This window comes from Ictidomys tridecemlineatus, chromosome 1 (assembly GCF_052094955.1).
Source record: "Ictidomys tridecemlineatus isolate mIctTri1 chromosome 1, mIctTri1.hap1, whole genome shotgun sequence".
In the NCBI taxonomy this organism is placed as follows: domain Eukaryota; kingdom Metazoa; phylum Chordata; class Mammalia; order Rodentia; family Sciuridae; genus Ictidomys; species Ictidomys tridecemlineatus.
Genome location: NC_135477.1, coordinates 255,445,873 through 255,462,228, shown reverse-complemented (window position 1 = coordinate 255,462,228; position 16,356 = coordinate 255,445,873). Strand labels below are relative to the sequence as shown.

General features: G+C 41.9%; 1 protein-coding gene across 1 annotated transcript; it reads right to left on the bottom strand.

The window, feature by feature from the left end:
• Tas2r1 (taste 2 receptor member 1) lies at positions 1–1,251 on the bottom strand. Its single transcript, XM_040273100.2, has one exon. It carries the CDS (start codon positions 1,249–1,251, stop codon positions 361–363), a length of 891 nt encoding a protein of 296 aa, XP_040129034.1. The 3' UTR covers positions 1–360.
• Between the last annotated feature and the right edge of the window lie 15,105 nt (positions 1,252–16,356).

Below are 16,356 nucleotides of genomic sequence, written 5' to 3'. Positions count from 1 at the left end.
TGCAAACATGTGTTTTCCTTTTTCATTAAACGTTTTATTTTGAGAAAATTGAAGATTTTCATGCACTTTTAAGAAAGCCTATAGGAAGATCCCTGTATTATGTTCCCAGTTTTCTCAATGGTAACATCTTGCAAGATGATGGATATTGACATGGATGTAATCTCTTGACATGTGTCATGCTTTTGAAATCAATTTAACTCTGTGAAAAAGTAGCAAAGCTATAAACATCCCTAAGGTTAAGCGAACAATCTTGAGATGACATGTTATATATTTATGTACAGGATGCTTTGTTGGCTGGGCAAGGAACAGCAGGTGCTGATAAGTCACTGAATCCTGGCTGTTTTGAAGTGACCCATTTCCTCATTGGCAGCATTTACCACGGAGGAGGAACATTTTTACATTTTGTTTCAGTTTAGCATTTCCTAAAATTAAGATGATAGAGTGTCCAGCAGGGAATGCACCAGCAATCATTACGCAGAGCAGAAAGAGGAAGCTTCCAAACTGCACAATTTGAGCACAGAACAAAATAGTCATTGCGTAGTGGGAGAAGTAGAGGATTAGGAATGACAGGATGGAGAGCAGTGCGTTGACGTGGGGATTCCTGCAGGGGTCCCTGGTGCCCATGGTTCTCATCTGCTGAGTATGTCTCCCCAGGGAGAAAACCAAGAGCAGAACCGCAACGAGGAAGATAAGTAACGGTGGCACGAGTCCCGAAATGAAAATATAAAATGGTTCAGAAGGTGTGTCTTCAGTTTTAGTCCTATTTTTGGAGAAATAGTTCTCAATGACTCCTTTGTAAATTGGCCACATATATTTGCTTTGGAGGCCAGAATTGATCAATGAGTGGAGCAGAGACCCCAGGATCAGCCACGGCACCAACTTGGATATCCTCATCTTCAGCCAGAAGAATATAGGGTGTGGAATGGTGGCGATCTTGGCACAGTAGAAAACGCCAAGCCACGTGGCAAACCAAAGCCCCAGTTCATTTACAAACATGAAAATTAGAAAATTATCAATAAGCACAGACTCTTTCACCAAGGAGAGAGCAACCAGATGGACGTTAAAGATCATCACCTGCATACAGATCCTAGTCGTCGCCAAGCAGGAGAGGAGCAGATCAAGGGAAGCCAGTCTTCTCTGCCTCACCAAGGCGATGCCACTCACCACCAAGATGATGCCATTTGCAAAGACCCCAGTGAGGGACTGTATCACTGCCCAGAGAAGAAATATGATGAAGTGAGCCTCTAGCATTTTAAGAAGAGGAAAATCAGTTATTTATTTTTTTAAAGGATGTATAGATTTCAGACAGTGCCAACTATTCACGCTTTCCAGTTTTCTTTCAGCTCCACCAGGACCCCTGTGGATGGCAGTGGAGTAGGAAGGAGTGTGCATTTGTTTATATTGCCACTTTCTCAATTTAGTTCTGAGACAGTCAAATAAGAAAGAGATACTCTGGCAACGATTTGCTTCTTAGTGACGGCTTTTGCATTTTCTGTGTCTACTTAGCTTTCAAAGTCATCACAAGCAAATAGTGGAATCAGACACCTTTAGATCTGCTAGGAAACCAACCCTAGGTACTCAGTCCTCACTCTATCATGAGGGACTAATTGTGGCTACAGATGTGGCTCTACCCAAGGTTACTGAGGCAATGAAGTCCTACAACCAGCAATATAACATGGCTAACCTAAGTAGCAACACTCCAGTCTTCAAAGATTGAACAATTAAGGACAACCCCAAATTTAATCTTTTATATGATAAAATGCAGATGATAAGTCACAAAATGTCATAAAATACAAAAGTAAGATAATTAGGCTAATATGTATGCATAGACATTGGGTCAAAAACCTAAAGGAAGGTGAGGTGTGATAAAGGGACTCACTCAACACCTCTCATACCAGCATCATTTGTAGGATAATTCAAGTATTGAAATATTGTCCCTGCTATTCTTCCAAAATGATGAGAATTGTATGACTTGAGCTGATAGTTCTGGAGGAGAGATAAAGACAAAATAGCACATGATTCAATTTGTGGCTCTAACTGCTTGGCAGACTATGGAAAAATTAAATTAGCATTTATTAACATGCCTACTGTTCACTTTATACCACACCATATGCCTCACCTCAGTCCCACTGATGCTTCTTGGTTGGGGTGGTCTCTGTGCTATGTAGGATGTCTCCCTCCTCCCCAGCCTCTCCACACTGAATGCCAAAGATACACCCTGCTCCTCAGTTGTGGCAGCCAAATATCTCCAGACACTGCCAAATATCCTGAGTCACAGTCACTCCTGGTGGAGAAGCAAGGCACCAGCCCAGGTGGGTGGAATGCAGCTGTCTTGAAGGCATTCTGAGACAAGGTACCTTGAACCACAGTGGGGTGGGAAATAGCACTGAGCTGGTTCTTAAGACAATCCACCACCATAGCAGGGGTCAATTCATAAACACTGGGAAATCAGCTCTTCCAACCTAGCGCTAGATCCAAACACACCCCACAGACCCATGATGAGGCACATGTGCTTATGAATATGTTTTAAGTATTGTTTGGAGGGGTCAGAAAAACAAATCTTGATGAACCTTCATTTCCACAGAAAACAGGAAGGGAAGCCGTATGGAAATAATTAGGGGGCAAGAGTAAATCTTTGGGCAATTTTATCATTCTTTGAATTTGCAACGTCTGTAATGTGCAGGACTTTACTTATTCTTGTCACAACTTCAGCAAGATGGTGACAGCCAACAGGAGCATCAAGCAGGCGCTGAGGGAGGCGGCTCCCAGTGGACACCATCAAGAGAGATCCAAGTTCAAGCTTGGCAACAAGATGAGCCTTGTCTTCTCTCTCCAGTGGAAAGAAGGAAGTATCAGAACGTCTTTCCTAAATATGTTACATTTTGCAGACTGGAAAAGCAAAAATGTAAGGGCATCCGCCCATGAAATAAGGATGCCAAGAACTCTCAGAAGGGCAGTTAGCTGTCCTTCCCCAGATTCCCATCAGTCCCTCATTACAAGATTACTTCAAGTGCAAAAACCGGTGATCTGTTTCTGTGCCTGGTGAAATTCAGCATCATTTGTTTTCCACCTCTCTGTTCCTAGACATCCAGGGTTGTGACACAGCATTGTGTCTGTCCCTGTTTGCTCCAATACTGCCAAGACACTGCTGGCCTGGGCCCTGGGGTGCTGTAGCATGGTCTGAGCTCTTCAGTGTTGTAGAAGGAATCACTACTGGGGGAAAGGAGGAAAAAGCACAAGTTCCCTCCCGAGCCTAAAAAACAGTACAGTCTTTCGGCACTGACAGAAAAAGAGAAGATAATGCATGGTTCACCAAAGACTTAAAGCAGCAACTATGTCCAATTCTATTTAAAACATGCTTTTTTAAATCTTTTGAATCCCAGTGTCTTGAGGGCCGTTTGATTCTCAAATAGCCCATTGTACCTTTTGTTACAACCAGCTTGGGGAGCAGAGGCACTTCTTCAGAGGGAGCTTTATTTCGTGTGGAATAGGTCTTCTGATGCAGGGAGCCCTCGGAGCCAAAAGTAAAAACGGATGAGGCTTCAGCTACATTTCATTCATGAAGTGGTTTCCTTCATCTGTCACTTCTGGTGGCACACAGAGAGGCTGCTGAGGGCATGACACTCCTGGACAGGTGTCACCAACCAGCCTCAAATTGCACTTCTTACACGAAAGCCTGGTGGAATAAGAGGTGTCTGCTATGGTTTGGATCTGGAACGTACCCCAGTGTCCATATTGGTGGCTTGTCCCCCAGGCAGCAATGTGCAGAGGTGGGGCTTGAGGGAATGCTTGCATCATGAAGACACTAAATTCATCAAAGGATCAGTCCACTGTGGCTCAATGCACCATGGGCAGGTGGAGGGGATGCTGGAAGTGGGATCTAGAGGAGGAAGGGTCACTGGGGGCGAGCCCTGGGAGGGTTTATCTTGCCTTGGATCCTCTGGCCCTGTCCTCTGCATCTGGCTGCTGGGAGCTGAGCCTCTTTCCTCTACCCTCCCTTCCACCCTGATGGTCTGCCCTGCCTCAGGCCCAGAGCCATGGAGGAGGCTGACCCTGGACTGAAACCTCCTAAACCATGAGCCAAAATCCGTCCTTCCTCTTCTAAGTTGTTTTCACAGTTGTTTGTCACAGTGACAGAAAGCTGGCTAAGACAGTGTTTATGGACTGGGGTGCCACATTTGTGGGACTGCTAAGTGAATGGCCAGTTCACCCCCGGAGCCGCCCTCAGTCCTGGGGTGGCATCTACAAGGACGAGTTCTTCCTTCCCCTTCCGATCCCATCCACCAATCTGAGTTGTCGAAGACACGGGCCATGCTCTTGTGCTAAGCACGAGTAAGCTCAGTGTCTCAATGATCAACAGAGTAAACCTAACAAAGCAAAAATGACGCCAAGGATAGAGCCCTTTGGGGTCTCTCAGGCAGTTTGTTTTACGGAGAAGGACTCATCCTAAAGCGGCTGCTTCTGAGATGAAAATCACCAACGTCTGGCTTCACCTGTCAGTCAGTGGCTCGGAGCGTTGACAGTTTTACATGGACAAATGGCTTGGAACAGATGGAACAAGACCCGATGTGGAGAAATTCACATGATTATTACCCCGTATTACCCTGATTAAATTCGTTCACTCGCACTCATCTGTAATGAGCACTCATTAAAGGAGACAGCACTAAATATTCTTGAGGTAGCTGACAGGCGGAAAGAGTTGCTTATTTATATTCAAATCATTTAGCTCCTCAAAAGAAGCTGTGATCTTTTCTGGATGCTGTTAGACTGATTTGGTGAGCTTTTCAGCAGGTAGAAGGCTAAAATATTCATTTTCTGCTTTGCAGCTGCGCACGGACATTGACTTTGATATTATTAGTCATCAGGAAAGTGAGCGATCTTTTCAATACCCTTCCCAACTGGGTCTTCCCACTTCATTATCAGGGGAACAATTTCTGCTTTAAAAAACATGTGCACATATTAAGATTATTGTGTATTTAATAAGATCAGTCAAATAAGAACCAAACAGACCCTTGCAAACCAAAGCAGACATTTTTTTTTTTTCTGAGTCTTCTTTGGAACAAGGCTCAGCCCTTATAAAGCCTATATGGAATTTATTCCACTTAAAATTCACAGCATCGTGGTTAAAAAGCACCAGGCACTTTCAGACTAATCATTCTTTAAATCCACTCGTTTGCTTCTCTCCAGTTGCCTGTGTCGTTGATCTTGTGGGCTAAAATTCCAGTCTTTAATATTCAGGTCACTTCCGTGCACTTGTCCCTTCTCTTCCTCTATTTATCCTAGTAATTTATTTCCTCACTCCATCCAATATTCTGAAATTTATTTGCATTGCAGCAAATAGAGTAACAGAGCAAAGCACGGCCTTGCATTGAAGCCTTACATATAGAGAACTTCAAGTGCCTTACAAACAAGAGTCCCTCGTGGTAATGAAGAGGAAACAGAAGCCAGAGATTCTCACCAGAGGTATCTGAGGCCCTCAGATTTTGTCTTTGGCTCTAAACGGAGTTCCCCTGTGGAATTTCAAATCATTTATTGCTTCTTTCCACCCTCCTCCCACTCCTTCCCCTCTTCTTTCCCTTCCTCCCTCCCATACTTCAGTCCATGTTTATGGTGTGAGGTGGAGACAACAGCTTCCAGGAACAGAGCAGGTCGTAAGGAATAAGTCTGCCATCTGGGGATCTACGCCACGGTGGGGCAGATGAGAACCAAGCAAGTGAAGAGATAGTCATTCCAGGCCAAGTCAACGGGAGTGTGATGTTGGAGAATGTGGTCAGGAAGGGTGATGGGAGGTCTGGGTGGGAGACCTGGGCATGAGCATTCAAGGCAAAGTAGATAGGACCCCCTACCAGCACCATCGAAAAGAGAGTACAAAGCCTTCCAGAAAAATCAAAGGCCAGAACTGTTTTTCCTGGAGCAGAATGAACACAAAAGGAAGCACCAAGGAGAGGAGATTAGAGGGGTAGGCACAGCCAGATCCCCCAGGGCGTGGACCCCAGAAACAGCTGGGTTTTGTCTTCAGCGTGATAGGAGCCCATTGTAAAGTTGGGTGAGGGAAAATTTGTCACAATCAGACCTGTGTTCTGAAACATGTACTCTGACTGCTACCTAAGAACAATCCATTTATTCTGGATAAAATACCTGGAAGTCAGGAGAGAGTAAACATGGGGCAGAAAGACCAAGTTGAAGGCTAGGGTAACGGATCAGGAAAGGGATATTGTGGACCTGAGCTAGGCGTCTGGTGGTGGGAAGAAGCGACTGGATTTGGAATGTAGTTGGAAGGTAGAACTGACAGGCATTTCCGATGGCCTTGAGGGGAAATGAAGACATAGGGTTTGCCTTGTGTCATTGCCATGACCCAATGAACAGTGGGGTCATTTTTCAAGAAGGGGAAGATGATTGGAGGAAAGTTAAAGTCAAGAACTAACATGACCATCCAGGTAGAAATGTTATCAAGCAGTAGATGACAAACTTGGAGTTTGTGGAAGTCACAAGTGTTGGAAATATGCATTTGGAATTTGCTTGTGTATAGATTATAGTCAACACCATGAACAGATTGACCAACTGGAGGGTCTGAGCAGTGTAAATAAGACACTGCACACTTTGTGCATTGACTGTCCTCTGCAACATCATCTGCAATCTCTCTATGTACTACTGATTCTATTTCCTTTTTCTTTTATAAATTTTACTTCTTCATAAAGAAGATTAGTTTGTTGATTTTTTAAGCAGTACTTGATAAATTAGATTATACTGTTCTGTTGGATTTATCAAAAAAAAATGCTAATCGTTTCTTATTTCATAAGCACCAGAACAATTTTAAAATCATGGGAATGATTTTACATGGAAGATGGAAATCACTGACAATGAATAAATCTAGGGCCAGAGGCTTTTGGAACAAGGCAAAATATCATTTGTGTAGTGCTTTAAAAAATGCTAAGTAAGTGAAAGATAGTATCAGTTGGTCCTCTTGACGACTCTGTGAAATCAGCATTCTTTACACTTTTGGCATTATTAAGTTCCAGTGCCCAGAAATTTGTAAATTGCTCTCAGTCACGCAGTTTAAGAGTAGCACTTCAAATATGTAAACCATAACCTGCCTCCAGATTTTATAGGTGTGCCTAGCCATCAGCCTCCACTGTCCCCCATGGTAATACGCCTGAGATAATGAAGAGTCTTCTTACTGGTTTAGGTGTGAAGGTTGACAAGGTGCCACATTCTGCCTGGCAAGCATTCATTCCATCTTCAACTGGCCTTTCTTTGAAGGAAGTTTCACCTTTACCTATGGGACTTATTTGGGGCTGGTCCCATTGCTGCATCCAGGAGTATATATGTGACCTAGATGAGGCAGTTACATATCCACTCACCTGGCCAGGGGACATTCATGCAGGGATGAACATGAGCCCAAACCCGTCACATTGAAATCTAACTAATTCCCAAACTTTGGATTGAGCAGGCTGAATAACATGTCCCTCTCTGCACATGAAAGGAAGTAGCTTGCTCTAGTCCTTGGCAACCATCTTGCCACCATGAGCAGGACTTCAATTTGCCTAAGAATGACCCCAACTGGGGGTCAGGAGTACCCAGGTAGGAGAAAGCAAAAACAGCTGCTGCTCAGAACATTCCAGCCAGCCCTTATTTACTGCTGGCCTTGACACTCCAATAAACCCACGAATTCCCAGTTTTTACTGATTGGAACTTGAGGTATTTTGACTTGTTAAGTGCATCATATAGCTGTGGGCATTGTGGGAAGGCAACGAGGTGCTTTCTACTTTTGATATTCAGGAATTGGCATCAAAGAAGTCACCTGCTTGAAGCTAGTCATTAAGTGACATACCTAGGGCCCAAACCTGTGATCCATAAAGTGAAGTTGAGAGTTCTACTTATGAAACTCAGAGTTTTCTCAAACATATTCTGTAGAATAATTATTTTGGGAGGGAGGAGAGGAACACAAATTTCTTTTTTTGGAGTCTTTCCCTACATGTTTAATTATTTCTTCCCCACCACATCCTTACTCTGACAACTGAGGTTCTTACTGTGCTCTAAGAAGAGTTCATATAGTGTGCAGTTACCCCAAAAAATCTCTACCAGAAAACTTCTAGAACTAGTAAATGAATTCAGCAAAGTAGCAGGATATAAAACCAACACCCATAAATCAAAGGCATTTCTGTGTATCAGTGACGAATCTTCTGAAAAGGAAATGAAGTAAACTATCCCATATACAATGACCTTAAAAAAAGATACTTGGGAGTCAATTTAACGAAAGAGGTGAAAGATCTATACAATGAAAACTACAGAAACCTAAAGAACTAAATCAAAGAAAACCTTAGAGGATGGAAAGATCTACCTTGCTCTTGGAGAGGCAGAATTAATATTATCAAAATGACCATACTACCAAAAGCACTATACAGATTTAATGCAATTCTGATCAAAATCCCAATGGCATTCCTCATAGAAATAGAAAAAGTTATCATGAAATTCATCTGGAAAACTAAGAGACCCAGAATAGCTAAAGCAATCTTTAGCAGGAAGAGTGAAGCAGGTGGCATCACTATACCAGACCTTAAACTATATTACAAAAACTGCATGGTATTGGCACCAAAACAGCCTGGTAGACCAATGGTAAAGAATAGAGGACACAGAGACTAACCCACAAAATTAAAATTATCTTATATTAGACAAAGGGCCAAAAACACGCATTGGAGAAAAGGTAGCCTCTTCAACAAATGATGCTGGGAAAACTAGAAATCCATATGCAACAAAATGAAATTAAACTTCTTTCTCTCACCATGCACAAAACTCAATTCAAAGTGGATCAAGGACCTAGGAATTAAACCAGAGACTCTGCATCTAATAGAAGAAAAAGTAGGCTCTAATCTCCATCATGTGGGATTAGGTCTCAACTTCCTTAATAAGACTCTTATAGTGCAAGAATTAAAACCAAGAATCAATAAATGGGATGTAATCAAACTAAAAAGTTTCTTCTCAGCAAAACAATCTGTGAAATGAACAGAGAGCCTATATCCTGGGAGCAAATTTTTACCCCTCACACATCAGATAGAGCACTAATCTCTAGGGTATATAAAGAACTCAAAAAGCTAAACACCAAACAAAACATCATCTAGATAGATGCTGGCCACAAATAATTAACAAATGGGCCAAGGACCTGAACAGACACTTCTCACAAGAGGATGTACAATCAATCAACAAATACATGAAAAAATGTTCCGCATATCTAGGAATTAGAGAAATGCAAATCAAAACTTCTCTAAGATATCATCTCACTCTAGTTAGAATGGTAGTATTATGAAGACAAATAGCAATAAGTGTTAGTGAGGATATGGGGAAAAGGTACACTCATACATTGGTGGGACTGCAAACTGGTGCAGCCAATATGGAAACCAGTATGGAGATTCCTTGGAAATCTTGGAATGGAACCATCATTTGCCCCAGCAATCCCTCTTTTCAGTCTATACTTCCAAAGACTTAAAAACAGGATACTACAGGGACACAGTCACATCAATGTTTATAGCAGCACAATTCACAACAGCTAAACTGTGGAGCCAACCTAGATGCCCTTCAGTGGATGAATGGATAAAAACAATATGGCATATATACACAATGGAATTTTACTCAGCAATAAAAGAGAATAAAATCATAGCGTTTGCAGGTAAATGGATGAAGTTGGAGAAGATAATGCTAAGTGAAGTTAGCCAATCCCCCAAAAAACCAAATGCCGAATGTTTTCTCTGCTATAAGGAGGCGGACTCATAGTGGGGTAGGGAGGGGGAGCATGGAAAGAATAGATGAATTCTAGATAGGGAAGAGGGGTGGGAGGGAAAGGGGGGATGCAGGGGGTTAGCAAGGATGGTGGAATGTGATGGACAGCATCATCCAAAGTACATGTATGAAGACACGAATTGGTGTCAACATACTTTATAAACAACCAGAGATATGAAAAATTGTGCTGTATATGTGTAATAAGAATTGTGATGCATTCTGCTGTCATTTATTTAAAAAAATCAATAAAAAATAAAGTGTGCAGTTGCCATATACATTAGAGGTTTTACTCATTCCACTCTGTACAAAATATCCTTGGCATGAAAGGTAGTGCTTGTCTAGGAGATGCATGGTCAAATAGGTATTAACAGCCATCTGTTTTAATCAGCTTTTTCACTGCTGTGACCAAAAGAACTGTCAAGAATAATCAGAAGAAGAGGAATTTATTGGGGGATTCACGATTTCAGATTGCATCTTTAGATGGCCAACTCCATTGCTCCAGACCAGAGGGGAGGCAGAAGACCACGGCAGAAGGGCGTACATGGTACCAGGAATCAGAGAGAGAGAGAAAGAGGGAGACCTCTCCTCTCCCCGAAGACAGATATAGACCCCAAAGTCACATACTCAATGACCCACCTCCAGCCACACCTTACTTGCCTACAGTTTCCACAATTAATCCCTATCAGGGGATTAACACACTGATTAGTTAAGCCTTTTAGAAACAATGGATTCATCTCTAAACTTTCTTACATTATCTCACACATGAGCTTTTGGGGACACCTCATATCTAAACCATGACATCATCTAGATAGATGCTGGTCACAATTGTTGAGTTGGACATACAGAAGGTGTCACATATGCCTTCTTGGATCCCAAAGCACCATTTATGCCCTGATCCCATGTCAATGGTTCTCTCTTCCTCTGAGATGGAGAAGGTGGTTTTGCTGTCTCTCAGGAAGGGAACAGACCTAGGAATTGCAATGGAGGGACGGGCTGGGCGTGCCAGGTTCTTAGCACAGAGGCTTCCTGAGTCTTGTCCTTTTCTCCTTTAAGCAGTTTTCTACTGTTTGGTCAATTCCTAGGAGACCCTCATTATTGTGCCTGGATCTGTTTTGCTAGAAGCAGGGCCCAGGCTTTATGATTTCACACTTAATATACTTGGGGAATTATGTCCATTCTTTGCATTTAGGCATAGATGACATATGTGGGTGGCTAAATGTGGGGTGTTCTAAAAACTGTTGTTGAATAGATAATAATGAAAACAAATGCAGTTTTTCATCTTTGGAAAGGCATCACTACCCCCACTTTAGTGTCCCATAAACTTTATGATGCTCTTTTAGGTTATAAAACATCATTCCATCTATTCACCTGCGTTGGTCTGAGTATGGTTTGTCCTCTCCTTAACTCATATTGAAATCTGGTTCCCCATGCAATAGTGTTAGGGGGAGTTGATGCCTTTCTCCTGGAAGTGGGCTTGTTTTGAGAGTGGGTCATGGTAGGCCAGCCAGCCCTTCTTGTTTCCCTCTTCCTTTTGTGCTACCGCACCTTTCTGCCTTTCTGAGGTAGCACAGAGCCTTTGCCGCATGCAGTCAACTGATCTTGAGCTTCCAGCCTCTAGAACCATGAGCTAAATAAACTTTTTTTCTTTATAAATTTCCTGGTCTTGCATGTTTTGTTCTGGTGACAGAAAATAGACTAAGATACCACCTTTTGCACACATTTGTGGCAAATGAATAGAGTGAAGGAAGAAATCCATGACCAAGATATAGAGTAAATCTCACTGCCCAAGAGAGAATGAATAACCATGAACTTGGCTATTCAAATTCAATAAAGTAAACATAGGAGAGAACGACATCACATCAGATCTGTCAAGGATATTAGTGATGACTGTGCCAATTCCTTACTATGTGTGAAATGAGAAAATAAAATTCCAGAAAAGATGCATAACACCCTAAACATTTTTTCAGAGAGTATCCAGATGCCATATATTCTAGAAAAGGGAATACTCGGGATTTCTTTTGCCTAATCCTGACCAATGCATCCTTTACAGAGGCACACTGAGTGGCTACAGCAATGGTAGCTGTGATTATCCCAAGGCAAAAAAATGTCTGTGGTTTGGAGAGGAGCTGCACACCCCACACACACCTCTGTACCTCACCACTGCTGACCACACTTAGAATCTGCAAACTGGCCTTAAGATGTGAGAACTGTAAGGAACATTCAACAACATTACCAAAGCCATTTGTGTAGAGTGAAATTGGTTTGATATATTTTAAATTGCAACAGCAACACATTAGAAAGGGAAATAGAAAGGAAACCTTCAATTATAATTTTCAGTGGCCATTAATATTTATTACTATATACTTTACATTCCCCTACATAATTGCATAATGTAGAAGTTTTATTCTATGACCTAGCCTTTCTTAAGTATTCACAAATCTGAATGTTGTCTTGTTATAGTTAAGTAGACAAACCAATTTTTAAAATCTATTCTTCCTACCCAGCACAAAACATAATTCAGATAATCACAGATTCTACTGTGGAAGGAGGAGAGCTGGATAATGTTAACAATTAAGCAATCAGGACGGTTTTATTGGGTTAGGTCAACTCTTTTCTTCTAGTTATGATTTAACATAGTGATTCACAAAGTTTACTTCCTCCTAAGAATTCACACAACCATGAAATAAGTGGTTTTGGCCATAAAAACAAGATGATCTCAGATGTATTTCAAAAGTAATTATTGTCAGATCCATTCAAAGTGCATCATTCTTTGATCTGAAGCAGAGAAAATAAATACGATCATGGAAATGCAGCAGCATAGAGTGGGAGAGAATAGTCCGACATGCAGGAGAAGAGCATGGGCTTAATTATATGGACTTATAATTAATGCAGCTCAAATGCTTGTGCTGACCCAGATGGATGGGAACAGACATTTCGGCCACATTTTAGCTTCTAACCACTTTTAAAACTGATTTAAGATGCCTGCTCTTAAGCCTTATGCTTTTTTTTCCCAAGGCCCTGTCGGATCTACAGCATAAGTGCTTGCATTGCTCCTGCATTATTACAGGAGGGTTGAAGTTTGACAGAAAGAGGACAAACCCAAGCTTCTACAAGGTTAGATGAAGATCTCAAAGCACTGAGCCAAGAACTCTGAATCTTGGGGTGGTGAGGGAGCTGCCCCAAGTAGAAGCAGAGGCCTCATACCTCAGCTGGGTTTCCAGCAGCCCCACTTCTGCTGACACGGGGGACATCAGCAAGCACTGACAGACACTTTGCAAAGCAGGATCCCCAAACTAAGTCTCTTACAGCATCTCTGACCCCACTTTTAATTTCTTTTGCTATGAGCTTTTATCATGACACAGAAGGAGTTTGTACTAACAATCTATGACTTTAGCGAGAATTCTCAATGACCTGTAACATCTTGGTTGCATTTTGATCTCAAGTCATACTCAGCCCTAGTAAGACCCATATGCTTATTTGTGGAAGAAGAGAGCCAGGGTGGCACTCAGGAGCTCTATCTCCAATTTTCCCATCTAGAAAGCTCTCTCCCTTTAGTTCATTGTAAAATCTGATTTAACAAACGCTTTCCTCTGGCAGTTCTTATAGTGAGTTTGATCTGGGGTCCCAAATTCCTAGATGTTACAGGAGAGCTTGAAACATTTGCTTAATTCCAAGGTCAACATTAAAAATAGGCTGGACCAAAGCAGTATGGAACTATTTTACAAATACAAAGGGCCTTGAAGATCCACTGCTTTGTTCAGCAAATGAACAAGCTCTTTGGCATTGCACTGTTTATTTGTCCACTGAAAAAATGCTGGGACCCTTCCAAATTGCACAGAATTGTTACACGTCACTAGCAATGTGTGGGAGCAGCAGAATGATTCTGAAAAGCAATGCATCTACTCAAAGAATGGATCACAGCTGCATTTGAAAAAGGTTATCTACTTTCATCATTTTGGCCATAACATGGCAAGTGTTAGGTAGAGAAATAAAATACCGAGCAAGACTGGGGAGAATTTTCAAAAGACTTGAGGAGAAGTTTGCTAACTCTAATTGCACAACCTCTGAATAATTTCTCAGGGAGACTCTAGCTATAGGTCATCTTGCCAAAATACTCTGGAATGATAGCTTTCTTCCTACCTCTCTGGAATGTAACTTATCAGTTTCAATTCTCTCAGTTTCCTATAATTCAATAAAAGTTAGCAGTAGTATGTCCAAGGGCAAGCTCTATATCAAATATGGATTTTTAATAAAACACAAATATGCCCATGCCTGCTTCAGCAAGTTGTTCTGCACCATGCAAAAGTGTATTAAAAGTGGAGGCACATTTACATTTGTTTTGCATTTGTTATTTAAGAGGTTGAAATATGCAAACTGTATTCACTCTTGTCAATACCTTCAAGCCAAAGAAAATTTTATTAAAGTTAAGTTAGATTCATGACCAACAAAACCCCTAATATTCCTCACTTTGGTGGAAAAGGTTTTAAGAGGTTGCAGTTTTTAAAATAACAGGCAGTTATTTCTTATCTAAAACTGAGAATTATTAACAAATGTGTCTGTCATAAACCAGGTATGAATAGCCCTCATGTAAATAGGCAATTAAAAAGCAAGCCTGATTATAAGCAGTTAATAGCCCAAATGGAGATATTCTAGAGTCTGGAATTGGTTCTGGAAATTTAGAAGTAGATGAAAAAATTATTTAGTAGTAGATGAAAAAAAGGAAATTAGCCTATCTTAGATGGAGTTTTAGGGACATTTTTGTTTAATATCTACAAAATATAGGGTTCAATGGTAGGAAAAAAATATTTTTAAATGATGAAAAAAAATTATTCTAATATTCATCAAGAACTATAATCTCATTCACATGCTGGACTCAATTATGGATGCCGTCATTAAAAGAAATGTTTTTTTTTTTTCCAAAATAAAGTCATTTTTAAAAAATGGACTTTCCTATTTGCCCCTGGAAACACTGAGCAAAAAAGTGGAGACAGAGGGAGGTGAGGAAAGAAAACTGCGTGTGCAGGGAGCGTCCTCCTTGTGCTGCGGCCAGGCAGATGGGGGGACCCATTTCTGCAGCACCAGCTCCTCAGTGCAGCTGCAGAGTGCTACACTGGGGTCGTGCAATGCTAGGCCTCTGAGTTTGCATTGGGCTTTTCGGGGCACAGTGCACCGAATGGTAGGGTGGGGTTCATCTCTGGCCTGCTGTAGAAAGGCTGTGGACCTTACCTCCAGACCACATGACTCCTTCCTCTCCCAATTCAGGGCTCTGCTCAAGTGTGACCTGTAAAAGACCTCATCCAACCTCATGTCACCAGCATCTTTACCCCGTTGTATTCTCCCTTTCATCAGTACTTACTTTTTATTGATCTCTCTTCTTAGAAAGCCAAATCCTGTGAGAATGAAGATTAGTTTTGCTCACTGCTAAGTGCCCAGTAAATGGATGGGGCTTAGTGCATCATGGGTGCCCGACGCATCGTGGGTGCCTGAAAACTTCCGTTGAATGAACAGATAACTAAATGCTTAAAATGAAAGTACACCTCCTCACCAATGACATTGCATAAAAGGACACCAGAGAGTGTAGCCTGCAGAAAATGATTAAAATAATGGCTATCATTCTGAGCACTTGAAAAAATATCAAGATTTCTTCTATGTGCCTCTCGTGGACTCACGGCATGAAAAGTGTGAAAAGCCCATGCCGTGGTGTGGAGAAATCCCAGATGGGAAAACTGAACACATCCCATCATCAGACACTATCAGACAGATGCTCTTGGATGAGCCATGTGGAGCCCGGGGGAGGGACCCTGTTACCAGCTTCACACATGCACCATTGAACCGATGGTTTTGGTGCCTGCTCCACCTGATTAACATAAATCTGTGCAGAGGTTTATATTAAAAATAATGGGTCAATAGCCAGTGTGGACGACGTGGGTTGGAGAAGGAAAGCCAAGTAGATGAGAAATAGGTGGTGAAAAATAGGCCATGAGAGAATTGCCAGAAGAAAACTATGACATGATTCAGTAACGTGTTACTTAAGAACAGCCCACATGCCCAATCCTGATCTCACAGAGAAGACAATCTAGAAAGTGATGTTTCACATTCCTCAAGAAGTTTCAAGTTGATGCAAGCATATTTAACACAGAAATCTGAAGGAGATTTTGAGGGTTTCCTTTTTTAAAAGATTGTGACTCAACCCCAACCTGTATGGATATATGCAGAGAGCACCAGAGAGAAAGCTGAGTCTCATCGCCCTTGAGTGGCTGCAGGTCCAGCCCTGTGTAGACAGAGCTCGACCTTGAGCCTCCCTTATGAAGGCTTGAGAAAGGTGAACCCAAGAGATCAGAAGCCAACCTCGGACCCATGAAGCCTCTGCTGTGGCTCAGAAGCCCCCAAGTGCCTGCATCCACACCCGTCCCACTTCATTATCAGAGCAGGGTGGAGGGAGGGGGATCTCCTAGAGCCCACAGAAGAGCCCTAGAGGCTGGGTTTCCATTTTTTCATCTCTACCAGTGGCTCTTCTCAAACCCAATTGGGTTTCCATCTATAAATCTGATCTGATCTTAGTTGTGGCTATCCCCCCAAAAG